At 51.8% G+C, this 25182-nt stretch overlaps 8 protein-coding genes across 8 annotated transcripts; 4 read left to right on the top strand and 4 right to left on the bottom strand.

Moving 5' to 3' along the window:
* Positions 1-76: 76 nt before the first annotated feature.
* On the bottom strand, positions 77-1963 carry BBA_02463 (F-box domain-containing protein; the record flags this gene model as incomplete). Its single annotated transcript, XM_008597560.1, has 3 exons — positions 77-885; positions 915-1201; positions 1254-1963. 3 exons carry the CDS (start codon positions 1961-1963, stop codon positions 77-79), a joined length of 1806 nt encoding a protein of 601 aa, XP_008595782.1.
* A 686-nt stretch (positions 1964-2649) lies between these two features.
* Positions 2650-3798, bottom strand: BBA_02462 (uncharacterized protein; the record flags this gene model as incomplete). The annotated part of the gene is made up of 1 exon (XM_008597559.1): positions 2650-3798. The coding sequence occupies one exon, from the start codon at positions 3796-3798 to the stop codon at positions 2650-2652; it is 1149 nt and encodes a 382-aa protein (XP_008595781.1).
* Positions 3799-4039: 241 nt separating this feature from the next.
* On the top strand, positions 4040-5113 carry BBA_02461 (3',5'-bisphosphate nucleotidase; the record flags this gene model as incomplete). The annotated part of the gene is made up of 1 exon (XM_008597558.1): positions 4040-5113. One exon carries the CDS (start codon positions 4040-4042, stop codon positions 5111-5113), a length of 1074 nt encoding a protein of 357 aa, XP_008595780.1.
* A 3009-nt stretch (positions 5114-8122) lies between these two features.
* On the top strand, positions 8123-9088 carry BBA_02460 (endonuclease/exonuclease/phosphatase family; the record flags this gene model as incomplete). Its single annotated transcript, XM_008597557.1, has 1 exon — positions 8123-9088. The coding sequence occupies one exon, from the start codon at positions 8123-8125 to the stop codon at positions 9086-9088; it is 966 nt and encodes a 321-aa protein (XP_008595779.1).
* Positions 9089-9702: 614 nt separating this feature from the next.
* Positions 9703-10363, bottom strand: BBA_02459 (uncharacterized protein; the record flags this gene model as incomplete). The annotated part of the gene is made up of 2 exons (XM_008597556.1): positions 9703-10019; positions 10081-10363. The coding sequence occupies 2 exons, from the start codon at positions 10361-10363 to the stop codon at positions 9703-9705; spliced, it is 600 nt and encodes a 199-aa protein (XP_008595778.1).
* A 2944-nt stretch (positions 10364-13307) lies between these two features.
* On the top strand, positions 13308-14582 carry BBA_02458 (uncharacterized protein; the record flags this gene model as incomplete). The annotated part of the gene is made up of 1 exon (XM_008597555.1): positions 13308-14582. The coding sequence occupies one exon, from the start codon at positions 13308-13310 to the stop codon at positions 14580-14582; it is 1275 nt and encodes a 424-aa protein (XP_008595777.1).
* A 1758-nt stretch (positions 14583-16340) lies between these two features.
* Positions 16341-18382, top strand: BBA_02457 (agglutinin isolectin VI precursor; the record flags this gene model as incomplete). Its single annotated transcript, XM_008597554.1, has 7 exons — positions 16341-16444; positions 16506-16820; positions 16877-16973; positions 17034-17172; positions 17250-17331; positions 17389-17643; positions 17749-18382. The coding sequence occupies 7 exons, from the start codon at positions 16341-16343 to the stop codon at positions 18380-18382; spliced, it is 1626 nt and encodes a 541-aa protein (XP_008595776.1).
* A 1172-nt stretch (positions 18383-19554) lies between these two features.
* BBA_02456 (carotenoid ester lipase precursor) lies at positions 19555-21162 on the bottom strand (the record flags this gene model as incomplete). Its single annotated transcript, XM_008597553.1, has 1 exon — positions 19555-21162. One exon carries the CDS (start codon positions 21160-21162, stop codon positions 19555-19557), a length of 1608 nt encoding a protein of 535 aa, XP_008595775.1.
* Between the last annotated feature and the right edge of the window lie 4020 nt (positions 21163-25182).

The following is a 25182-nucleotide window of genomic DNA, read 5'->3' as shown; positions in this document are numbered from 1 at the left end:
GCATGAAGCTGAAAAGCTTTATATTTAAGATTGTTTTACGCGTTAATTGGAAATCGCACGCATCATGCTAGGCATGTCAACGTGGTGTGTCGAGTGTTGTGTATACTTCGCAGTCCCACGCCGGCCCCGGCTGCGGTGGTTCTACCCGCGTGGGCGCCGCCAGGCTCGCGAGGGAGGTCATGGGATTGCCGTCCATGGGCGGCGGGATGGCCACGTTCTTAGCGCCCCTAAAGGTCGAGACGAGGATCGAGTCAGGCGCGGCGTAGACGATGAAGTCGTCGTCCATGAAGACGTGGTTGGCGATGCCGGCCCGGCGCTGGTGAAACGTGTCAATGGTGAGCGCGGGCTCGAGCAGGCGCGGGCGAATCGTGGCGCCAAACGCCTGCTGGGAGCTGGCAACGCACGCGACATTGTCCGTCGCGAGCAGCAGCTCGCTAAAGGTGCAGGGCTCGTGGATGACGTGCGACCGCGGCTGCCACAGCACCACCAGATAGTCGTCCCACGCCTGGATCTGGTGCCACTCGGCCCAGTCCCAGGTCGGGCGGTGGTATTTGGGGCTGATGAGGCACTTTTCGTACGCCCGGTGGACAAACGTCTCGGTGAGCACGTTGAAGCATACAAGCTTCCACTCGGACACGGCCAGCGGGCTCTTGTTCCCGTAGTAGTGAAGACATCTCTGACCTACGCCAAGCATGTAAAGCCCGTGGTTGTTCATCTTTTGACATCGTAATGAGAATCGAAGGATGCCGTCCGAGTAGGGATGAACTAGAGCGGGGTTCCGCGCCGGATTTGCCACTGTTGTCTGGTATCTCTGAACCGGCTGCCCCTGCTTATACTTGACTACAACAATGACATGAATGCGATCATCTGAAAGCCATGTTAGCCCTGTAAGACGCAATGTCTGTCGGACTTACCAAGTGGTACAGGCTTATACACCCAGACTAGGAAAAATACGCCATCCTCGGTTGGATGAAAAACGGCCCCGGGGACCTTGGACAAACAAGGTACGCATTCAGCAGGCGGAGCTGTTAGTGCAGAAGCCGTCGCTTGGAGGTCTACGGTTGATCCGCCCCATGACCAGTAGAATGCGTCGCCACTGCTGGTCACGACAACTACAGCGCCATCTTGAGCGTAGCATTTGGCAAAGCGGCCTGGCAATGAGAGCCGCCTCCATTCGTCGGCATTTCGATTCCATATTTGACTGAAACAGTCTTTGTTAGTGTAGCCCCCGTACTGGAACTGACAGCACTCACAGTTCACGGCAGGCTTGGCTGCCTGAGCTCAAGTCAATAGAGCTAAACACGATCAGCTTCCTCGTCACGGCCTGAAGATCCAGTTTGCGACCGGCGACTAGGCTCGCTCCGAAACTACATCTGCTGCGGGTCAAAGTCTTGAGATCATTGATCACCACAAAGGCCTCATCCGGCTGCCAAGCCAGCAGACCGTCGTCATAGCACATCTGCAAGGTGCCAAGTCCAAAGTCAAGACACTCTGTGCGATGAAAGACATCCTCGCGCATGTCCTCTAAGCTCAGCGCGTCATTGCCCCCGACAAACCATCTCGACGAAAAGTACGCATTCGGCCGCGGTCGCAGGTACTTGTCAATGTACAGCTTTGCGTACTCGGAAAACAGCGACTGGCCTTGTGAGTGAGGCAGGTTGTACTTTTCCGTCAGGCCGGAAAAGTAGCGGCAGCAAAGCGACGCGGTGACGGGGCCAAAGGTCCACGCTGCGCGCCAGCTGCGGCAGACGTTGGCGCACGTGAGCAGGTCCTCGAGCTCGAGATACTGCGAAACGTAAATAATGATTTCGACGGGTAGTTCCTCGAGCGAGGCGAGCTTGATGCGGGACTCGTGAACGTGCATGCGCCGCCTGAGATAGATCAAATCCCAGGACGACAAGCTGTCGAGGAAGCCATCGATGACTAGCTGCCTCTCGTGCGTATCCAGTCCTTGAAGGTCCATGAACACTCGAAAGCGCACCAAGACTGTATATTCTCAGTGCTGGTATAATGTTGAAATGGCGCGTTGCTATGCTGGAGATGGGGATGCCCCGAGACGGGGGCAGAGAAAAGGACTGCTGCGTCCAGGGTCTCCCCGTCTTATGAGTGAAAATGGGCAACTCAGGGTTGGGCAGCAGGCCGACGTTTGTGTGTGGGGGAAAGGGACTGGACTGGCGGCGTCTGCGCGATATTTATTCTTGGCGCACGAAAAGGGAACAGCTCGATGGCTTGGATGCATGCAACCCTGTGCAGCGGCCTTGCGCAGATTGCTGCAGCCGTGAGCTGAATATCGCTGGCCGAGGTGCATGTCGTCGCTGGCAGCGCGCGATCGGAGTTTTTGGCCACAGAGTCACAGTGCGCGGCACGTGTGGCGCCAGCACCGTGACCCAGTGTAATTCAACCGTATTGTCTGCATCGACTAAATTAGCAGGCGATTAGGAGATGCTCTGTAGATGATACGAAAACATCTGCTGAAAACCGTTTTCTGGGTTATGTAGGGCTTTTTTTCCCCCGCAAATTTGGAATTGCTGCCCTGCGCGTAATGACGCAGGCGCTCTATTGGCGATGACAGGGGACAATTGCTGTCCGACATCAATATGCATAGCCCATATCATGATCAAGAATATCATGTAGACCGTCATGTACGTCTCAAAGGCCCTCCATTTGCTTCCACCATGACTTGATTCCAGCTACATCACACCACGCCAGATCGACAGGGTCCTCGAACCACCACTCTTTTCCATTCTTGACATCACTCGCATACTTTTTCAAGCTACCACCATCAAATCGATGATTCTTGACACCAGTGAGAAGAACTGCGCTTCCAACCGCGGGGTTGAAGGACTCGGGGTCGAGAAACACTGTCAAGTGCACCTGCTTGGCGGTTGAGGGGTCCGTCAGTCGAGCCGTTCGCTGCTTGTACGGCGGCAGGTATGAGGACTCGACCGGTGATAGAGAGGCAATTATTGCAAGGATGTTGCATGTCCAATTCTGTGCATACGGCAATGACGGGATCGCATGCAGTGTGGTCAGCTTCAGCGGCACCTGATGATCAGCCCAGTCCCGAGGCAGCGCCACTGGGCCCCGTGCGCGCGACGATGGAGCTGCTTTGGGCGTGCTTGCCTTTTTCGAGTTGGAAAATACGATCCTCTCCATATTCTCGAAAGCGTCATCCATGTCAAAGTCATCACCGTAACCTGATGATGGCGGCTCGGTCTTGACTGAGATAGGCTCCTCCCTAGCTGCGGCACCGGGAACGAGTGATGGTGACGGAGGCATCATTTGTAGCTCTGACTCCTTGCGTTCGTCTTTCTTGGAAGACAAGTTCTCGTCGGCAGTCACCGCTTCGCCTCTGTATTGCTGAATCATTGCCCGATAGGAGTCGTTCCATCCAATGGTGATGAGATCGTGCAACGCGAGAAAGACCATTTTCTGATTCGTCTCGGCGCCAGCAGGGCCATCCTCGGAGTCCATAGCTTCCCATTCCAAATCAAACTGATCTACTTTGATGTAGAAGCCCGGCGAAACCTCGCCCGTTTCCACGAACCGGTGACAGTCGGCGCCGAGGAGCGCTTGCACGCAAAGATCGCCATCGCCAAGGAGAAGTCGTACGGCTTGCCAGCGACCAGTCTTTGACACTGGGATAATCTCAATGCCTTCGACGAGAAAAATGGTGCCTGGGGCGCAGTATCGTGTCCTCAGAAGATCTCGAATAACGGGCACAAGCGTGAATGAATCCTGGTCAGGCGCGGTCGTGATGGCGTTGGGATCGACGCTTGGAGCCTCACTTTCGGCCATGAGCGTCAGGTTAAGTCTTATGCATCTGACAGATTGGCGCGCCTTCCACCTCCAGACTTTTGTTTGCGCTGTGTCGTGTGTGCAAGTGCAGATGCATTCCTACCTGACGAGCGATTGGAGCCGTTGACGATGTATGCATGTAGCAGATGTGGATCGCTCAATCGGGGTGCGATCTTTTACCTAGTGACGTAAAATCATTGAAAGACTAAGCTATGTACGTAAATTGGCATAATTTCTGAAAATGGAGAGCGATTACCGAAAAGAATTAGAAATTGCTTTTGATGCATTGCAAAAGGCCTCAAGTCTCAGCCAGACTGTCGTTTCTGCCCAGGATAAGGCCGGCATTGAGAAGAATGATTTGAGCCCCGTCACCGTCGCCGATTTCGCAGTCCAGGGACTGCTCGCAGCAACTTTCAAAGGAGCATTTCCTGAAGACAATTTTGTCGGCGAGGAGGATGCATCACATTTGAGAAGCGATGATGCGCTTCTCGAACGCGTTTGGGAGCTCCTGAGCACCGTACCCCGTGACGGGCTTACAAAGGTGCCAGAGTCCAAAGAGCAGCTGTGTGATCTTGTCGATCTCTGCGGATCTGGTGTACCGGAGCGCAGAAGAACATGGGTCTTTGATCCCATCGATGGCACAAGAACTTATATGATGGGGCAAGTCTATGCCATCAATATTGCACTTCTAGTTGACGGACAGCAGATGCTTAGCGCTGTTGGCTGTCCCAACACATCAATGGATGCCAAGGCACCGATGAACAACCCAGACATTGACCCGTCCAACGGCGGCTGCATTGCCTTTGCTGTCAAGAATCATGGCTCATTTGTGCGACCCATGCACGGCGCGATTGACGCCGTGGCTACGCGAAGGCTTCCCCGGCAGCCGTCGGTAAGCAGCGCCAAGGACCTGCGCTTCGTCACGAGCCACGACATGGCCGACTCAATCCTCCCCGGGATCCACGAGCGTCTGACGGCGCGCCTGGGCATCGACTTTCCGGGCTGCGACCTGCTGCCGTGGGTGCTGCGCTGGACGGTGCTGGCCATGGGCCTCGGCGACACGACGGTGCAGGTCTACAAGAGCCGGCAGCGGCTGGGCAAGATCTGGGACCACGCGGGCGCGATGCTGCTCTACGAGGAGACGGGCGGCAAAATCACCGACATTGACGGCAAGCCGCTGGACTGGCTGGCGGGTCGCAAGTTTGTGCGCAACTTTGGGGTGGTCGCGGCGCCGCCAAGCATTCACGCGCTTGTATTGAAGCAGGTGCACGACACGTTGCGAGAAAATGGCCACGCGGACATGGTAGATGTGTAAAAAGAGAGGGTGAGGTTAAGATGGACGAGGTACCTGTGAGCTGAGACATGCTAGTGGCCCTTTTTCGCCATTTATATCGATATAATCATAGAAAAACTATTATTTAATATAATCTGCATTCATCGAGACGGGTTGTTAAGCCTCGTTTAGCAAAGCGAGGCTGCCAACTGCCCTGAATAAGTTTTGATCAAGACCAATTACGAGCCACAGGCCGGCTTGCGCTACTGCGAACCAGTGCGAAGGCAGCGAATCATGAACGAATCATGCAATTGAAAGCCACTCTCACAGCATGTAACAATCAAATCGTGGCTGCAGAATGCAACATCAGCTCTAATACATGCGGGGTCCAAGTCCAGAGACAGCAAATTACATTCGTGTCGGCGTCTGCGGGCTTCACCAAAACAGGCAGTTCTTTCACGTCGATCATTATACCCATCGGCATACACAAGTAAGCTGGGCGTTTTTTTTTTTGGCCGAGGACTTGAATCGGACCGAAGATGCATGAAAGCAAGTTGCCCGAGTCTAACCGTGCAGACGTGCTTCTGTGACGCTTTGGCTGCATGGACTGCAGGTGATATGGGGAACATACATGAGACGATACAGCACGCCAGCTTCCATGAGAGGCGCCACAGCGCTTTTTGAGTTGCTACGTATTGCATCAAAGTGGCCCGAGTCTGCGGCAAGATCCTCGGTAGCTTGCCGGCTTGCATCGTATGACGATGATGCGACTGGGATCTGCCGAGCTGTATTTCGAAAGTTTTTCTGTTTGAGATGGCGACATGGGCTGCGCTGAATGAAGACGACGGGAGTGAGGCTCGGTCCTTGCTTCCGTGGCTGCCTTTGGTGTAAGCCAGACTACCATGATGTGCTCTGAAAGATGAGTCGACGACACTCCGAGGATCGATTGGCCCCGGTCTCTTACTTGAACCCCAGACCTCGCCTGCTAAGCAGTTTTCGAGAAGTGAAACAGCTTTCCATGCGAAAGCGATAGAGTTTGGAGCTACATCGGCGAGTGGCCATACCAAGTGTGTGGAAATGCAGCAGTAAACCTGGCATGAGCAGTTTCGCCGCGATACTTTTGGCGCTTCCAGCTGGGATGGCAGTCGTAAGTCTGAAAGAAATAATATCTTAATCATGATATTCGAAATTTTGAGAAACTGTGGGCCACGAAGAATGCGTGAAAACAAGCTGCTGTTGTATCAGCGCTGGTATCAACATGGCCAGATTTTCATGTGCTGTTGCTTGCGGGTTTTTTTTTTCGCAGCAAGGACATTCAACAGATCCAAGACTCTTCGGAGCTGGCCGTCAAAACTCGCAAAACATTTTGCAGATGCGTAACTCTCCGTCTGGTATGTCGGAGGCTTTTTTGCGGCACAAGAAGAACAGAGGACTGCCTCGCTTCTTCGCGGCATGCCATTTTGTTAGACGAAGCAGGCCCGGTTGAGCAGAATATAATAGAAGCGCGCCACATGAACTGAGCGGGCGCAATATATTACTCTCGGTGTCTCAAGAAGGCATTCGACGATTTACGCCTGTTTTATGCGAAGAAAGCGGAGATTCTATAAAAGAGCTTTCGAACGCTTGGACGGGTTGTTTGCTTGGTGAGACTGTGCAGGACACATCGGGCACACTTACACGATCCCAATTTTGCCCACGACTGTTATCTGATTGATGGCTAAAAATGACTTTGTATCTAATTTATTTAATGTTTACTGCCTTTTTTTTTTCTAGTTTTTGTTCAGTCTTCTTTTCTGGGCGACGAAGGAACCTGATGATGGAGGTTCTACAGATTTTGACCAACTAATTAGCAGTATAGGTCGAAAGGGTGTTTTGTTGCGCCATGACGTTGAACTTTTGACGGTTGGTGTGCAAACCTTTAAACAGCCGCCTACTAACCTTGGAACGTTTTTATACCATAGCATGGCCGAGACGGTCATGGCCAGTCGCAGACACGCCCATCATGCACGTGCGGCATCTAGAAGCAGGCGATGGCCCTGTGAGCTGCACAGGGTAGGTAGGTTTGCTGATCACGACCGGGGACAGCTTTTGCGTGCGGGCGCGAACAATGACAGGAAATCTCTCATCAGAGTCGCATCGGAATCGTCGTGCTCAACCCTTGTCGAGAATGGCAGGCTGGCTGATAGGGCTGCCAGCACACGCACGCACGCACGCACGCACGCACGCGCATCTAACAGCAGATGCACTCTGATCCGTACCCCGTGGCGTCTTGCCGAGCGATGAATGGACCAAACGGGAACAATGACACCCTTTTTCCTTCTCCACACACGACACTACATTGCTGGGGTCTTGTTGTTGTTAGATGGGGTCACTACTACGGCTTGTTAGCTTAAGCTTCTTGGCCTAGACGGCTTGCTTGGCTACTTACGAAGTATGACTAGACCTCGTGAGAGGCTACCGGCAGCCGAAAAAGCAAGCCAAGATCCTCCCAGTTTCCCGTGTTCCCACTACAACAGCCGGCCACAAACCCTTTGTTGCCGGCGTCGCTCCACCCGCTTCATGCACCACGACGGTGGTCCCAAGCTTCTCATTTGGCCACAGCATGGCCCCGACTTACGATGCAAGGTTGTGTAATTTATTAGGAAACTGCTTGCTTTGTTGTTTTGGCTTCACCTTGGGACGCGTTCCGCTTTTTTTGCATTCCTGCGCTGTTTGTATCTTGGCGGCTTCTTGCTGCGCGAGCACATGCCGGGTGACGTGCATGGGCTGCTGTCAATACAAACCACATGGGCCCCCCTGCATATATAACGTACAGAGACCCTCCCCCGGCGATGAGATTTCCCTGTGATCTCATCTCTGCTCTTCGCAACGCACCTGGCCCTCTTTTGGGAACTGAGCATAAGTGGAGGTAATTGAACAGCGTCCAGTGTTCCTGATACAAGTAGCGAACCGCGCCTCGTGTAAGCCCCTCCACCCAGCTTCCGCTCTCATCATTGCTGCGCCGCGACTAAGTCACTCAATCACAGTAAACACTTTTTTTTTTCCCCCAACATGGTCAACTTTTTCAGAGCGGCCGCTGCCAGTGTTGCGGCCTTTGTCGCCGCCGCGCAGGCCGCCGCCGTGGGCAACACCTTTGCGTCGGGGTACCCCGGCTCGATCGAGGTGCGCTCCACGAGCCCGCTCACGATCCGGTACTCGACGTCGCAGCCCGACGACCGCAACTGGATCGGCATCTACCCAGCCGTCGACGGTGGCGGGCCGGACAACCAGCAGCAGGGCTCCAAGGCCTCCGTCAAGTGGGCATACGCGCCGGGTCTCGACGGCACCATTACCATCCCGACCGACGGCTTGCCCGGCGGCGACTACAAGGCCTACTTTCTCGCGCGCGACGCCTACCTCTGGCAGGGCGCGCCGGTGCAAGTTTCCCTCGACAAGAGCTATCCGGGCGTGCTCAAGGTCACCAGCGGGTACCCGCTGCGCGTGCAGTACAACACGACGCGGCCAAACGACAAAAACTGGATCGGCGTCTACTTTGCGTCGGGCGGCGGGCCGGACGCGGGCACGCAGCAGCCCAACGAGAGTTCCGTGCGGTGGGCGTACGCCGGCGAGGCGCAAGGGACCGTCGAGATCCCCACCGACGGCTTCGGCGACGGCGTGTACAAGGCGTACCTGCTCGCCGACAATGGCTACGAGTCGCTGGCGTCGCCGCAGATTTTTGCGCAGGGCAACGCCGTCTTCAAGGGCGCGCTCGTCGTCGACTACGCGGCCGACGCGTTTACGTTTCACTACACGACGCAGCGCGCCGCCGCCAACAACTGGATCGGCATCTGGCCGGCCGGGCACGGGCCTGACAGCCAGACGGGCGTCGGCGCCTCGCTGGCCTGGGAGTATGCGGCGGAAGGGCGCGGCGTGAAGAAAGTGGACGCGAGCAAGCTGGCCTCGGGACAGTACCAGGCGTTTTTCCTCGCGAGCGACAAGTACAACTGGCTTGCGAGCCCCATCACTATTCATAAGTGAGCGATTGATGAGACTCTGTCTTTGCGATACGGGAAGCAAACTACCTGCTTGCTTCTGCATATCATTTCCCAACTGAGGATGTTTGAAAGTCGACCGACTAATTGAAGCAATCATCTATGCGACGGCTATTGATCTGGAATCTTATTACAATTTCTCTTTGTTTGAGAGACGACACGATGATTTGCAACGAGGAATGTCACTACTCCACGAGTTTGAGCTACATCATTCAACATTAGGGCAGCTTGGGCAGCACTGTATATAGGAGAATCAGTACATACACAACACTATACATACAAATTTTTATCCTGCTGAATCTGCCGCCGTCGTGCTATCGTGTCCAGCTCCGCATTTTCTTGGAATCGTCATCCACGTCTATGGTTTGCAGCCCCAACTGACACTTGTCGCGTGTGATGCACGCAGATATTTTACAATCACGGTTTAATAACGAGATTCAAAAGAATAGTTGACATTGATCGTTATATACGGTTTAATAGTCAGTGTTAATTGAGTAGCTGACATTGCTCATTATATATCAACCAGGCCCCAAATGATATAATTGTCTTTCATCCATGGCGTTAGAGGGCAAGGCTCCTACTTGATGCACTCCAAGTCGATTAAATAAAGACACGCTTGACCTCAGTCTTGATGCAAGAGGGGTTCTGGGGCTTGCCGTTGCCGACGACCCAGTTGAGGGACTGGTATCTATAGCCGGAGTAGTCGGTAATGCAGGCGTACCACTGCTTGAGGGCCTTGAACTCGCCAGTCTTTGGAGGGCTGACGGTGTCGTCAATGTAGCTAAAGATGGCCAGCTCGTTGTCCTTGTCCCCGAATGCGACGTAGGTAGCAACGTAGGAGGGCTCAAACAGGGGATGGGCTATGTTGGTGTAAGGCTCGTAAAAGAACTGCATGGCCTCGGACTCGGTGGTGCCCTCTACATACCCGGGCGGTCAGTGGCTATCGGCCCAGTAGACCCGAGGTAACTCTCGACTTACGCAGAGGGATGTTCCAGACAAGTTTGCCGGAAGGACCGTAGCCCTCGACGGGGCTGGTGCTGCCCTCGGTGGTGTTTAGGTAGTAGGTCTGGTAGGCATCGTTGGTGGAGCCACCGATGCAGAGAGCCTCGATGGCGGCGCCAGAGTGGCAGGAAGAGATACTTTTGCCGTTAATTCTGCCGTCCGCAGAGTCCAGGATCAGCTTGAAGGGCTTGGACTGAATGTCGTCAGCGGCAGCGAGGCCGCTGAGGAGGACCGAGGTGGCGAGGGTGGTGAACTTCATGTTGAGAGAGTTGGTTGAGGTGGTGGAAGAGTTTTTTGTAAAGGAAAGAAGATTATCTGATCTCCTGGTAGAGAATGATGCTGAATGAGAGTGAAGGTAGACGAGAAGAGGGAATAGATATGTTTATATATGCACTTTACGAGTGCATCATCACGGAATCCGGGATATCACAACGATGTCGGCGGCTTGGACGGTCCGCGTCTTGGCACTTTGCATTCACAATACCGATATGCCAAACGAACTGAAGCGAACAAACAGCTTTGCTTCACAGAGTAAGTTGCCTATGCAAGAAGATGCCAAAAATACGATGCAGGGGACAGGATCAAGCGGCACGGTGCGAAGCCAGTAGCGCCAGAATATACGAGGAACGACTGGTGCGGGCTCGGCGCCGACGGGAGAGCAGCGGCCGAACATACATCTCGAGAAACCCGATGATGACGATGAGTGAGAGGAAAGGGACTAAATTTCCCACCAGCGGCACGATGGCTGCGCTATTAATCGTCGAGGGTGAGCATAATCTCCCACGGCGGGTTGTGGAAAGGCAGGCCCATGGCTGGGGTAATACGAGGCCGAGAGGTAGGCGAGATGGGAGCGGATGGTACGTTATGACGTCCGTGGCCCCGCAGGATAGCGGTGAGATTGCCGGGCTGACGGGGGAGGGGCAAAGCACGGCGAATTTTAGTTGATGCGCAGGCCGGGTCGGTGGTGATGATGATGATGGCTGATGAAGGAGCAGAGGAGGTCAGGGACGTGCATGTTCCGACGCCAAGACTGCCCTAGAAAACCCACAGAATGTGGGCGTTTATTAGGGCAGTCGGGGGCATCTTTTAGGCCCTCTTTTCGGAACTGCCCGCTAAGGATGACCCCCAGATCGCCCCAGGATGGCTTGGCAGCCGCGATAACTCGCTATAAGCCGCTAGTTACGAGAACGCCGGCTAACGAAATCCTTCTAAACACCTCACTCACCTCACGATATCCCACCTAAAAAAAATGCATCTTGTAGAAAATCATTGAGATTTCATTGTACACAAAGCAGCCATTCCTTCGTTCGACCAAAGCAGCCTGCATCTTCCGTGCCCCGCGGTTGGTGGATGAATCTAGGTACACGGGCTGCTCTAGCCTCCACTAATAAATAAGTCATTGTCCCCGTATTCTTCTGCCACCATCCTTTTCTTCATCCAACATCCACCCCCAGAGAGGCTTGCGATACCCCCTTTCGTCCCCACCAATCCCGCCTCTGATTCCTTGCTAAATCCGTTATTCGACCCATCGACTGCATTGGATTACGAGATTATCCCCGCTTGCCATCGCAAACTAATACATCTAAATTTGGTTCACGGACTTCGCTTGAGCTAGGAGCTGGATGAACTGCTCGACACCAAACGAACAATAGCCACGAAACGCCATCATCCACAGGCACGCTGCAGCAATCTGCCTGATGAATCCATCATTATACGTCTTGGCGCCCTCTTTAGGGGCCCGCGTTGCCTGTCATCGCACTTGACTGCCGAATTGCAGATGGTTCGGTTGTTCATCAAGTACTATGCTGACGACCTGTGATCTAGTCTGTTTGAAGCGGGCTTAGCCCATAGACGCCTTCGACTCGCTCAAGTAGCAATGACGAAAAAACCTAGCGAGCGAGAATGAAGCCCAAAGACCCCACCTGCTACGGAGACTTTCTCCTATGAAGCCTCAATAACGGCTAGGAGGACCCTCTTCTACACTGACATGATTATTTCCGGCGGCCATAACCCGATACAGCACTTTCTAGCTCTCCGAGCTAAAATTATAGTCTTGCCTAATCGTAATTATAATTCTACGCCATCATCTTTGAAGTTGGTATGATATCGAGGGCGTATACGCGTTTCAGACTTCCCTCATCGCATCAAGTATGCATTGAAGCTCCTTTGACCGTGGACACAGAAATAGGCTGCCAGCGCTTCTCAAGGAATTATTTTGTTTGCTTCCGAAGTTGAAGCGCCTGTGCGGGTCCGAACAGTCATTTTCTGCTCCTCTCAAGGAAATTGCAGTGGGCCGTGATGGCATGCGGAGTCCCTGGCTAGCCATGGAGTTGATCCTCGAAGGTTACCAGTCTCTCGCCGAAGTCCTCTGGAAACGTCACTCGAAATAGTCCAGATATAGTGAGTATGCGGCCGGCATCTGCAGAGCATCTGCAGCACATCCTCACCGCCTTCAGGATACAGTGTTAGGATTAGGTACCTTACCCCGCGCTGGTGGAAATACACCGGGAACTGGCCGTGGCTACGAGAGCAAGTGTTCCGCAACTTTGGTGATTCAGTACCAGACCGAGTCGTTTCGTCTCTGCTGCTATTTGACCTTGCGCACCTTTCTCTCGGACCTTCGAACATATTTTCAACAGCCACACCACCTCTTGTACATGCTACACATGATGACGGTTTCTTCGCACGTCATGAACTCCTCGTGGTTCGCAAGGCTGTTGGCAGACGACGTGGGTTTCCCATCGTATCGAGCTATGACTACAGCCCGGACTTACAATAAGAAACTCAGTTCCAGAAGGAGCGAGATGAAGAACGCGACCCCCCGACTACAATACATGCGCTATGTCTTGTCAACCGCAACCTAAACTTGTTCTTCTCTAGAGTGCTCTACAAGAACCTGAGCATAACATGGCGTTGGAGTCGGCATAGGGGGCAGCAGTTAGCAAAAAGTCGGCATCTTGCAGTCACAAAAGAGCTGTATGTATACTTTCCGCAAGGCGGCGTATACAAGGAAAAGCAGCCCGAAGTTGACAAGAGATCCAAAAATCTTCGAGCGCTGCTTCCAGAACTCTTTCGCAAGATGGCGAATTTGACTTTTATACACTGGTACAGTCCATCGTCAACGTTTCTTTGGGGGCTGATTTGCTGACAGTGCGCCGCAAATTAGCTATCCCGTCGATTTTAGTCACGTATGGCTACGGGCGATGGAGCAACTCCCTGGACTAGAGTCCCTCGTTCTGGAGAAGTTGTATGCTACTCACGGGACGGCAGTGAATAAAGCCATCGCCAACCGTTTGGAGACCTCTAGCGTTCTTGACAGCTCTTTAGCCTTTTCGGCCCTGAAAAGCCTCAAGCTTCATGAGATGCAATGGGGACTCAGAGAACCAACAACATTCTGGCACCGCTCAAGGGACGTGGACTGGCCAAAGTGCATTGCCTTTTTTATGCTCAACGCACGCCACCTGGCAGAGCTGCATCTATCGATGCTCTCACTAGAGTGTGACAATACGTTGGAGGCTGCCTGCAGGGAATACGCTGCACGCTGCAACGACGAACATCTGGTGCCACTCAAGAACCTGTGCCTGGACAAAAATATGCATACGCCGGCCGTGAGCGTCCTCCAAAAAGCTTTTGACTTGTCGGCTTTAGAGACGATCAAAGTGAGCGGGTGCAACGTCGCCGATGCCGTGGCAGCTGTCTTGGAGGTTTGCGCTCCGACTGTGACGCCAAACCTGCAAAGAATAACAATTGACCGCATACCACCGGAAAGCTGGTACATGATACCAGAGATCACGCAGGGCCGAACCTCTTTCAGGTCCGACCCTCTATGCTGGGGAAGAAGAGCAAATGTGTACGAGCTGGCTCGGCTGAGCAGGGCGCCGCAACTTTGGCTACCGCGTCCGAGGGGCTTTGATGATGGCTTTGATTACGGAGAACTCTTGAAAAGTGTCGCAAACTGCGACTGGCTTACGCATTTAGCGCTATGTCTGAAATTGGACCATCATCTCGGAGAGTTGCCATTGGCTTCTGAAGACAATGCCAACACAAACTACGTGAAATGCGACACGGAATTCAGCCACAGTGAATGGGATACTGAGTGCAGCTCCAGCCGCAAGGAAGCGGCAAACCTCGCGCAACTCGAGGCAGCGCTGCCAGTTCTCTGTGAAGTGCTCAAGACGCTTTCGCGACTCAAGACATTTTGCGTGCACTTTTTAAATGTCACGTGGGGAGGATTTTTGGATGACGATTCCGAGTGTGGTATCGTGACGGCAAAGTGGGTGGCAAAAGCGTGCCCGACTCTACAGTACATTGCCGTTCAAGATGAAGTATTTGTGGCGACGTGGCCGACGCATGCAGCGGGCTCGACGGAAGAGCGAGAACCTTTCGTGCAGTATATGACGCTGCGGACTGAATCGGAAGAAGCTTTAAACTTTCTTGACGAGTATGATGGTTTCAACTTTCAGGGAGACTCGGGATAGATCGAATGTCATGCTCCACGGCGGACAATGAAAGCTTGCATAGACAGGCCGCATTTTTCGAGTCGCAACCTGCATCAGTCACAAAAGATCATGGCAAAGCATGAAACATTGTCGCTCAATTACTCCTCGAAGAGCATTGAGCCGTCCTCGAAGAGCATTGAGCCGTCCGATTCATACCATTCAAAGGCATTTCGATTCTTTGTGTGAATTCTTTAGCTGTCATTTATGATTATGTATGATGCGAAGGGAAAACTGACAAGGGCCAAACACAACGAGTCACGTCACAGGATCAGACTACGAATTATAAGACTGACTTTAAAGCAGCGAATGAGAGCATACAGCGTGACATTTACAAATGGTCAAAATTTCAGCAACTTCTTTGTCGGCGCTGGCAGATTCTTTTGATAGAACGCCTGCTCTCAAGTCGAGCATCTCCAACACAAGGCCCTGGTCTAACCAAACTCAATTTATACCGAATTGTCTGATCTCAGCATCACACGCATGGCTCGCGTAGCGCTGATGGTGGCGCAGTCGCCAACATTATTTCAAGAGTCGTATTGTAAGCTCATACGTCAAACCCCCCAGCAAGTGACCTTGGAGCTCCTCCACAGTCAAATGACTGCTTACGTTACAAGGCTTTCATTTTCCTTTTGCTTTGCCTTGTAAAAGATTTTCGCCTAAATGGAATGATAAGACATATCGGAGTCATGGACCTGGTGATGCTTTTTTGTTCCTGGTTTTTGTATGGAGACTCCCGGCCTAGGCTAGGGTTCACAACAGCCAGCCACAGTCGTCAGACCTGTATCCGTAGTAGGCATCAATCATTGACAAAGATCCTGCACCCAAGACATGGCGTCGACAGGAAAATGATACTGCAGATCTCAGCTAGAACCGTCAATCGACATTTGTCTTTGATTTGTTCATTTGCTTTTCAGCTGCGATTCAGAGTTCGGCAACTCCTCCCCGAGACTGCAACAAGTGCTGTCTCAGTATACATGTCGGCTTCCGGCAATCGTTGGATGTGGCTGCATTTCACAACATCAGCTAGTTACCACCCGTCCGGAAAATATTCCGGCACAGTCAAGATGCAGGTGCCGATGGGATGAGATGCCTCGCACAGCAGTTCGGTCCCGACTGTACGGCAACATGATGGCTGCTTCTTCGATCAACGGGGGCATCGAGATTGTATATCATTACGTTCCAAATCGGGACCCATCACATAAAATAGGCGGTACGACGGATCCAGCTGATTCCACAATCAAGTATGTGACTACGTGATGACCAAAGACAGTGACAACGAAAGCGAGACCAGACCTGAGCACATAGTTCACATCAGCTTAGTCTCAATGCAAAGACTGGTTACATTAGAAAATACTACGCATGTCATAGTGATACTACTCGGTAGAGTCTACCCTAGTCGAGAAGTGTCAGTCTCAAGGTCTCGTGCTGAAGGCGGAGCGTCTTTTGTGACTTTGGCTGGTGAGGCTGCGCAGGGTAGGCATTTGCCAGCAATGGCAATGAGACATCTAATAGTCCGCACCGACGTATGGGGGGGGAATATTGAAAGACATAGTTGGAAGAAACAGATGTCATCTCCGGATACGGTTTGTCAGGATGTATTGACGACGATGCAGAGACCTACATGTATAAATGCGTCGCTCTCATCGCAGCAACTGGAAAGGTTGACTCCCCTCATCTGCACCTTTATTGGTATTTACCCCCCTCAAAGTCTGAAATCTTCAGCCTAGTCTCATCAATATGAAGAGCACTTCAATTCTTGTTCTGCCGCTCATTGGCGCCGGCGTCGAGGTCGCTCAGGCCCTCAGCGTGCCGTTCAACAACCTGCTGACTCGAGGCCAAGGGTATGCAACCCCCCCCCCCCCTCCCCGGTGAAAGCTTGGCATAAATTCTGACGCGCAATAGCTACAACACCTTTCTCGGCAAGGGCATGAAGCATGGCGCAGTCCAAGTCACGAAAAACGCCAAGCGTGGTGACAAGCCTGTGGAGGAGCAGCCCATGACGTTTGACTTTGAGCCGCCCACCGCCGACATGTCTGGCGTCAATGTCGAGGAATACTTTACGCCGCCGGATCCAGATGAGATTGACAAGATGCTCGCTGATGCGGAAGCTGCGGACAAGGAGCAAGGCAAGCCCAAAAGAGGTCTCGTGCTGCGAGACGCCCACGCCGATTGCGCTGGCAAGGTTGACGCCGAAACCAATCTTCTGACCAGCTATGAGTATGCATGCTTGATGAAGACAATTGATTGATTGATGACGGGCTGACAGGGAGTAGGAAGTACTTGAAGGCTCTCGACATTAGTGCTTCGGCTACCATTTCGGGCTGGGGCCAGAGTGCGTCCATGTCGGGTAAATACCTCGACAAGTCTGAGGTATACAGATTCAACTACAACAATGCGCGCCTGCTGATTGATTGTTTTTTTGGTGGTTAGTTTTCATCGAACAGCTTGATCTACGTGGCCAAGATTGAGGTGAAGAAGCAGCAAAATGTGGATGACAAGTTCAAATTCAACGACAAAATCTACAACAGCGCAACTTTTGATGCCGACTTTGGCGACCGATGGATTCGCGGTAAGAAAAAAAGCACCAGAGTCTCTTGAATTATATATGGGTGGGTGGGTGTCTGTGCTGATTTTTTATTTTCTCAGGTTTCGAAAACGGTGGCAAGATGATTGCTCGTCTCGTCATTACCGCCAAAAACAAGGCCAGCACAAAGGACATTCAGGCCAAGTAAGTCATTATTCTTCTTGGCGGACTATGAATTTCCAGAAACTGAAGCGCATGCAGTACCGAAGCCTCGTTGAAGTTTTGGGGCGTCTCTGCCGACATCAACGCCTCGATGAAGAAGAGCATGGATGAGCTGAGCAAGCAGGCCGAGATCAAGGTTTCGCTCTTCTACCAGGGCAGTCTGGGCAAAGTGCAAGAGGACCAGGGCTCGCCATCTTCCATTTCGTCGAGCTCGGCGCAGGATGCGTTTACGCAGGTCAAGAAGTGGTCCGATACGTTTCTGAAGAATGCATGCGAGCACGACTACGGCTATCGGTAAGGGAAACGGCCCCCCCCTCCTCCTCACGAAACTTGATCAAATAAATCTTTCCGAGATTGCTAACGCGCGAGGCGCGCGCGCGCGCACACACACACACACAGAGCCCTCCTGGACGAATACACCACGCTGGAAAACTTTCCTGCTGACCAAAAGGTCATCAACTATGGCGTCGCGGAGCAAATCTCGTACATTGTCCTCAGGGAGCTCGCCAAAATTGCAGAGATGAAGCAGGTCCTCAGCGAAAGCTCCGAGCTCAGCGAGACGGCGCGTCAGGACGTCGAGTTTGCCTACCTCGACATGGTGGAAGCGTGCCAGCAATGGACGAGCGCCACCGCCAAGGACCCTAGCCAGGCAAAGACGCAGGCAAAGGCTCTCCTGGAGAAGTTTGGGACCGAATTTTATGCCAAGTTCAAAAAGGACGTTGCCGTGGGCGTCAAGGACGGCGAAAAGTGCGGCACGCAGGGCGGCGGCAGCAAGTGCGCCGAGGGCCTGTGCTGCTCGAGCATCGGCTTCTGCGGCAAGACGGACAATCACTGCGGCTGGTTTTACGGCGCCTACTGCCAAAGGGAGTTTGGCTCGTGCTATGACGCGACGGCCTCGGCAGGACAGAAGTGCGGCAAGAAGAATGGGAACAAGGTGTGCTCGGCGGGCCTGTGCTGCTCTGAGGGTGAGAATGGCGTCTGCTCAAAGAAGCATGTCACACCCAACAACAACTATGGAAAGTGCCCTCAGTAGATGGTAGTAGATAGTGGAGAGGGGGATGGAATGGGCGAGGTTTCTTTTCCAAGTTACTCATGTAGTGAGCTCTAGTCGCTGTAAGGTCTTCTCTGTTTGGGAGTGGAAGCTCGACCGACATGGCGGTTCAATATAAGCTTTCCAAGTCGTAAACAGTCCAGCGACAGTGTAATCGCCTTCAGACCCGGATCGATTCTTGATGACTTGCGAATGGACAGACATGTTTTGCCTCCTGAGTGCATGTCGTCTCGCATTCTGGGCACATGATTGCCCAGGTATTGTTCATCCGAGCCATCTGGCCAGAGGTGAACTCGGTCGGCAGGTGTGCTGCAAAATGTTGGGCTCATGAAATTTCGTATACATAATCACCCATACCACTGGAGTTATTGCCAAAAAAGGGCCAATTTAGATGTAAACGGGTCTCAGTCGCTCGCTCGCCTCATAGAAACGCCCACGTGAAACTTGAGAACCAAGCTTTGTACCTGCGAGGAGGCAAGCGCGCTGTCGCTGTGATCTAGTTATACTGCCAATGCTTGCCCGCGAGTCTTGTGCGGAGCTTTCGGTACTTGTCGCTGCGTAAAGGATACTGCGGAGCATGCGACAATAAGTTGAAATTATTGCACGCATGCAAGATGCTGGCCTGAAAAATGCGCTCCTCTGTTCGGCAATGTGCATGTCGACTTGGCTGCAAACTTGTCGTCGCAACATGCACGTTAAAGAGATAGGATAACATGGGCAACCATCGTATAAGTACCTCAAGAGGACGAAATCATGTATGTACTATTACTATCGATACAGACTTCGAATGAATTGAACCGTTGCTAGAGCGGCGCCCGCGTCAATTAATAACATGCTTTGAAGCTCTATGCTCCTGCACACCAAGAGCGGCTCTCCAGGCCCAATGGTCAAGGTAGGCTCTTTCTCTTTGAGAGACCTAGCTTGGTTTTGACGGATTACATCTGTTGGCGTCCCAGAGTAGGCTTGTGTCTAATAAACGACCGAGGAATTTGCACTGGCCGCTACTTGGTACAGTGATTGAAATGCCTCAACTCTCCAGTTGTCCGGTTGCAGGTAGTTGCCGTGCTCGGCGCTGAAACCGAAGAGGGTAGGAGCGCTGTTTGAATATACCGGCCATGTGAAATTTTCTCCGGCTACTAGCATGTATTAGAATTTCAAGGCTCAGATCGCTTTCTGAGGACTTTACCTTTGTGAAAGTTCGGTGACCCTGTCACCACAAAACTAATCCACATACGACTCATGACTGTAGCAAGCTTTTCGTGTTTCTTTCGTAGAATCGGATCTTCTGGGAATGGATTCAAATGCCACCCAACTCCTTGAGTATTCCCAAATACATATGGAATCTCTTGAAAATGAGCCGCCCCCGAGGTTGAGGCATCAACATTGTTAGTTACCGTGTCGAAAAAATATCCATATGTCGCGATGTTGTTTTCGGCCCATTTCTGATTAGCAAGGCGCCGACCCGCAGAGAACATCATGTCACCTAGCCATAGAGTCGCCTTACCGTATCCAGACCCGAAACTTGGCCCTGGATTCGGAGAGACTGTCCCTAGGCCGGCGACGGAAGGTGTGTCCACCTCCTCTTGGTACAGCCTCGCCCAATTTTGGATTGTAGAGTTGTCGATAGACCAACCTTGCAGGCACGCTCTTACAAACTGTGCAAAGTCGTCATCTGTGTCGAAAGGTTTTGTCATTCGTAGTTGCGTAAAGGTAGCACCCTCATTCCGATTAGATCCAGTCAGCAATGGGACTTTTAGAAATCGGTTCTGCTGTAGGAGGGCCATGCTGTGATGCGGTAAGAAATCACCATCAACCGTAGGATAAAAAGGCACGATATTGCTCGCTTGATTGATCGAAGCCGTTGGAGCCTGACGCAAACACCCCAACGCATCCGCAGCGCAACTACAGCCGGTAGTATTGAGAACCAACTCGAAATCGGTTGCCCGTTGACTGGCGTTGCGGAGCGGCGCTCCCATGTAGAGGGGACCTCCGCTTTCAGCGATGGCTGCACGGAAAAGGCCGTCATCACGTCCGCCGTATGCAAGAAGTTGATATCCGATAGATATAGATCCAGCAGACTCTCCCATAACAGTGACCTTTGAAGGGTCTCCACCGAAATGGGCAATATTTTCCTGTACCCAAGCCAAAGCCTGACGCTGGTCATGCATGAAAATATTTGCGAGGCCAGCTTCCTCGATTGGCGGGCCAGATATCGAGCCCCAAACGCCGAGACGATAGTTGAAGCTGACAAAAATGATTGGGGAGCCCATACCAACAGCAGTCTTGACGGGGAAGGATCCGTTGTATCTCTGATCGGCGGCACTACCTTCCTCAAATCCGCCACCATGAAACCAGACGAGGACGGGAAGAGACGTATTCGATGGTAGACCTGCAGGGCGCACAATATTGAGATAAAGACAGTCTTCCGACTCTGTTGCCAGACTGTTCTGACTAAAGCCCACCAATCCCACTGAATTCCCCATGCACCACAGCCCATACGAATCAGCCACTCTTGTCCCATTCCAGCCTTTTGCTGGAGCAGGCAACTTGAATCGGAGGTTCGCAACCGGCGGTGAGGCAAACGGTATGCCTAGAAAAAAGTCTTGGTCGTAATGAGGGTTGTGATGGCCTTGTATAGTGCCATTTTTGATCTTTACGACTGGTGGTACTTGCGGCGAGCTTCGAGAAGCTGGAGCGGCTGATGCTGCGGCCAATAGTAGCCAGAAAGTAAGAAGAGAAGTGCTATACAGCAACAAGACCATATTTTTAAAACTTGTATTGTTGAGTATTAAAATGAAAGCAGGCGAATGTGCAAGATGCTTCAAACAATCGCCGGGACTTGCAGCTTTATAGCCCAAGTGTGCGCGAATTACCGACAAATTCCCCATTCACTACAAGACATCAGATCCAACCAGTCCGCTCACGAACAAGCAAGCTTCGGCTCGTCAGAACTTCAAGTCTTACAAGTGAATAGGCCGCTGAGTAATCGCGTCAAAGTGCAAACATTTACCAACAACTCTAGCAAGATCCACTACCGAGGGCCCCGACGGTTCGGAATCGGCGGGAATGACCCAGGCGAGGCCCTGGTTTAATGGTAAGGAGATCTAAAGACGGCACGTTGCACTGGCCTGGCTCCGCGTAAAAAGGTACGTTCGTGGCCCGCTTCCGTCCCGCCGTCCCGGCTCCCTAACCATGTCAGGAATGGCCAGCGTCGTCTGCATTGCCTTCCAAAAGTCAAAAATGGGTGCACCTCCGTGAGTCCGGCCTCTTCCTTAAATGATCGTTATATAAAGTTATAATAATAAACATTTAAACGTTATAATTAAACTAATAACTTTAATAAAGAAGAAAAAGCTAAAAAAAAAAGTTAATATTAATAAATAAAAAATCTTTACTAGTAAGTTTTAATTAGAAAAAGTAATAAAATAAAAATAATGAGAAAGGCTCCTTTGAATATAATTATATTATTGATTATATATATTTTATTACAGGTATTGGATTTTATATACACTCTCTTCCATAGGCCTGTATAGTCTATCACAGTGCTGAAACATGATATAGTGTAGTTTGTCCTATATACTGCCGTAGATAGAAGAGCGGAAGAAACCCGCCTACGTGGTGACAAGACGATTCCCCTTGGCGAAAGCGGCGAACATGTCGCGATGGGATATAACAAAGGGGCGACAGACCCCACGATGGGCACGAGGACACCGACTTTCCGACTGATGGGCAGGACTCTATCCTCAAATGGCAAAGGATCAAGGCACACTCCGTATTAAACGTTCGATTATTCAACTAGTTGATAACTAAGACTGCTTTGCGTAAAATCGCTCTCACCTGTGTATGTCAATCTAGCTGTCACAAGTCAAGAGGAAACAAACAACAATGGTAGTGCCAGATCATCAGATGCCCATCTGCTGCAACCGTAGTGCCATCGATGCCACTCCTTGGAGGCCCGCCGAGAGCGAGAAATCCGATCGAAGCTACGGATAGTCGCTGTCTGTCGGGGAAGTAAGGGGATAATGATGGTGTTTAGGTAGGTTTTCGGCCAGTGGCCGAGCCACAGGCCGCATTCAACAGAAGCGGCCGCTTTAACACTTATTGGCCCCTCACCTTGGCGCCCACATGCTATAGCGAAGAGAATAGATGTCGTCATCTTGTATACCGAGCCTGACAAAACAATTGGCCCATAGTGTTCTCTCGTGTTGATGCGGATCTTCTCGCAATTCGCTGGGCTATCAATTGACCGAATTTTCGCGTACTGACAATTACTTATTTACCCTGTTGCCGGATTACGTCTTGTATCCTTGCAAAATCTTCACTCTGCTCCACCATGTTCCAGAAGCTGCCTTTACTTGCTAGCAACTGCTGCGGCGCTCCATGTTCCACAACCTCGCCCTGACTTAGTACAAGTATCTCGTCAAAGTCTGCGACTGTGAGGAGCTTGTGTGCAACTACCAAGACAGTCATATCCCTGAAGTTTTCTCTGATTACTCCCTGGATGGCTGTCTCCGTGGCGTGGTCAACACCACTTGTAGCTTCGTCCAAAATGAGAATTCGAGATCTGTCTTCTAGTATCACACGGGCAAGACAGACGAGTTGGCGTTGTCCATGAGAGACATTCGAACCTCCAGAGTGGATAGTGCGGTCAAGATCAGCAGCAATGACATCTCCTTCCCGCTCAAAAGACGCGAAGTGCACGCTTCGCAGAGCACTAATGACTTCTTCGTCATCGTGCTTGCCAAAAACGTCCACATTTGATCGCAAGGTTCCAGAGAAAAGGAAAGCGTCCTGAGGTATAACGGTGACAGCATCGCGGACGCGTTTCCGGGATACTTGGGAAATGTCTTGGTCGTCAATCAGAATTTCGCCAGTCGTGGCATCGACAAAGCGCAGAAGAGAATTGATCAAGCTGGACTTGCCCGCGCCGGTGCGGCCAACGATTCCCAAACGCTGCCCCGCCTGAACAGAAAATGAAATGTTGCTCAGCGTCCACGGAAGATTTTCGCTGTATCGGACTCCTAGCTTTCGAACCTTGACTTGTCCGTGGCTGGGCCAATTCTCTGGGGTGACGGCCCCGTCCTGCTCGCCGTCCTCCTCCTCTGACGGAATGGATGCTAGCCCGAGGACACGATCAATGGCGTTAAGACCAGTCCTGGTGACGTTGATTTGACCGATTGTGATGTTGAGAGATTGACGAAGCTGGAGGGCCAATGTAATTGCTAGGCCCGTGCTCGAAGCTGTGCCTTTGCTGAGTATGGTCGCTGCTGTCACGGTCGCCACAAAAATGCTCCCCATGACTCCAAGCCGAATGCCCAACCAAGAGTGACCAATCACCAGGTGCGTGAAAGCCGAGTTACTTCTGTCTATATGTTCTCGCATTGCCTCAATGTAATACGCAGACTTGCCAAAGGCTCGGATGGTAGTAAGGCCTGACTGGGCGGAAGCAGTGTGGTTCGAAACCGGAAAATTGCAACTGTTCAAAATGGGGCGCAGTCTTTGGGACGCCTCTAGGGCCTTTCGAGCAATCACAGCATAGAAAGCTAGCATGAAAGCGCTAAACAATATAGTGTATGGCGATGATGAAAAGCTGTATCCAATGAGCAACGTTCTGTTTCTACGTTTTATCTTGGTAAGCACTTGCCTGCTAGCACAAATAAACAGAATATTCATTGTGGAGCTTAAAATACCAATGATCTGGGGTGCCATACGATGATCGATGGCATACATGTCAGAGTCGAGCGTCTGTATTACTTGTCCTGGTGGAGTGGAATCAATCCAAGAGAGTCGTGCTTTGAGAATCCGTCGAGTCAGGCTCTCGAATAGTTTTCTGGAGGAGTTATGGCCCATTCGAGTGAAGATCAAAGTTTGTACGCTCAGAAATATTGCGCTTGCTACCGAGAGCGACAGATAAATACCGATATCGAGCTTAGTAGAGTGCTGCTGGCTTATGGAATTGTCCCGAGACGTCCACTTCGCCAGCCACCAAGAATTGCTGGTAGAAAGCAAGCGGTAGCATAGAACGATCGGAACGGCAAGCATGTATCCATGCAAGCTTCCGGTCTTTTGAGCATATTTCTGCAGGGTCACCCAATAATTTGGGGGTTTAGAATGCTGTGTTGGCTTTTGCGTGGAAGTCGCTTCGTGGACTTGTTCGTCGGTCGCAATTGCGTGGGACTTTTCAGTCGTAGGCCCCAGCCCCAAGTCTTTGGCTTGGCCCAGAGAAGCCGGAGTCTGCTTGGAATCCTGAACATGTTTAACCGTAGCAGATCCGTTTTGTAAGGAGATGAGACATGTCGGAAGCTTGGAGCAATATTCTGGGTGATGTGTAGCCATAATCATGGTTCTCCCTCGCAAAAGATCTCCTCCAAGTGCAGCATCACAGAGATGTCTCGCAACGGCCGTATCCACGGCAGCCAATACATCTTCTGATATGATGAATTCAGCTGGTGAATACAAAGCTCTTGCGAAAGCCACTCGCCACTTTTGACCTCCACTGAGCAAAGAACCGCCTGTGCCAGCAGCGGTAAGATCGCCATTGCTCAACGTTCCGAGATCATGTGTAAGTGCGCACGCATGCAAAACTTTACGATAGCGATCTTCATCGAATTCATATCCAAAGCAGATATTCTCCTTGATCGTGCAGTCTTCGATCCAGGGGGGCTGTGAGACGAAGGCGGCAGATCCAGCGACAATACCCCTGGCTGTTGAGTGACCTGGTGAAGTGTCCACTGCAGGCTTGACAAGCTTACCAGATTGCACGATTGCTTCCTCTAATATCG

This window comes from Beauveria bassiana, assembly GCF_000280675.1.
Source record: "Beauveria bassiana ARSEF 2860 unplaced genomic scaffold BBA_S00005, whole genome shotgun sequence".
Lineage (NCBI taxonomy): Eukaryota > Fungi > Ascomycota > Sordariomycetes > Hypocreales > Cordycipitaceae > Beauveria > Beauveria bassiana.
The sequence above is the reverse complement of the archived record's forward strand: the minus strand, read 5'-3'. Positions and strand labels throughout refer to the sequence as shown.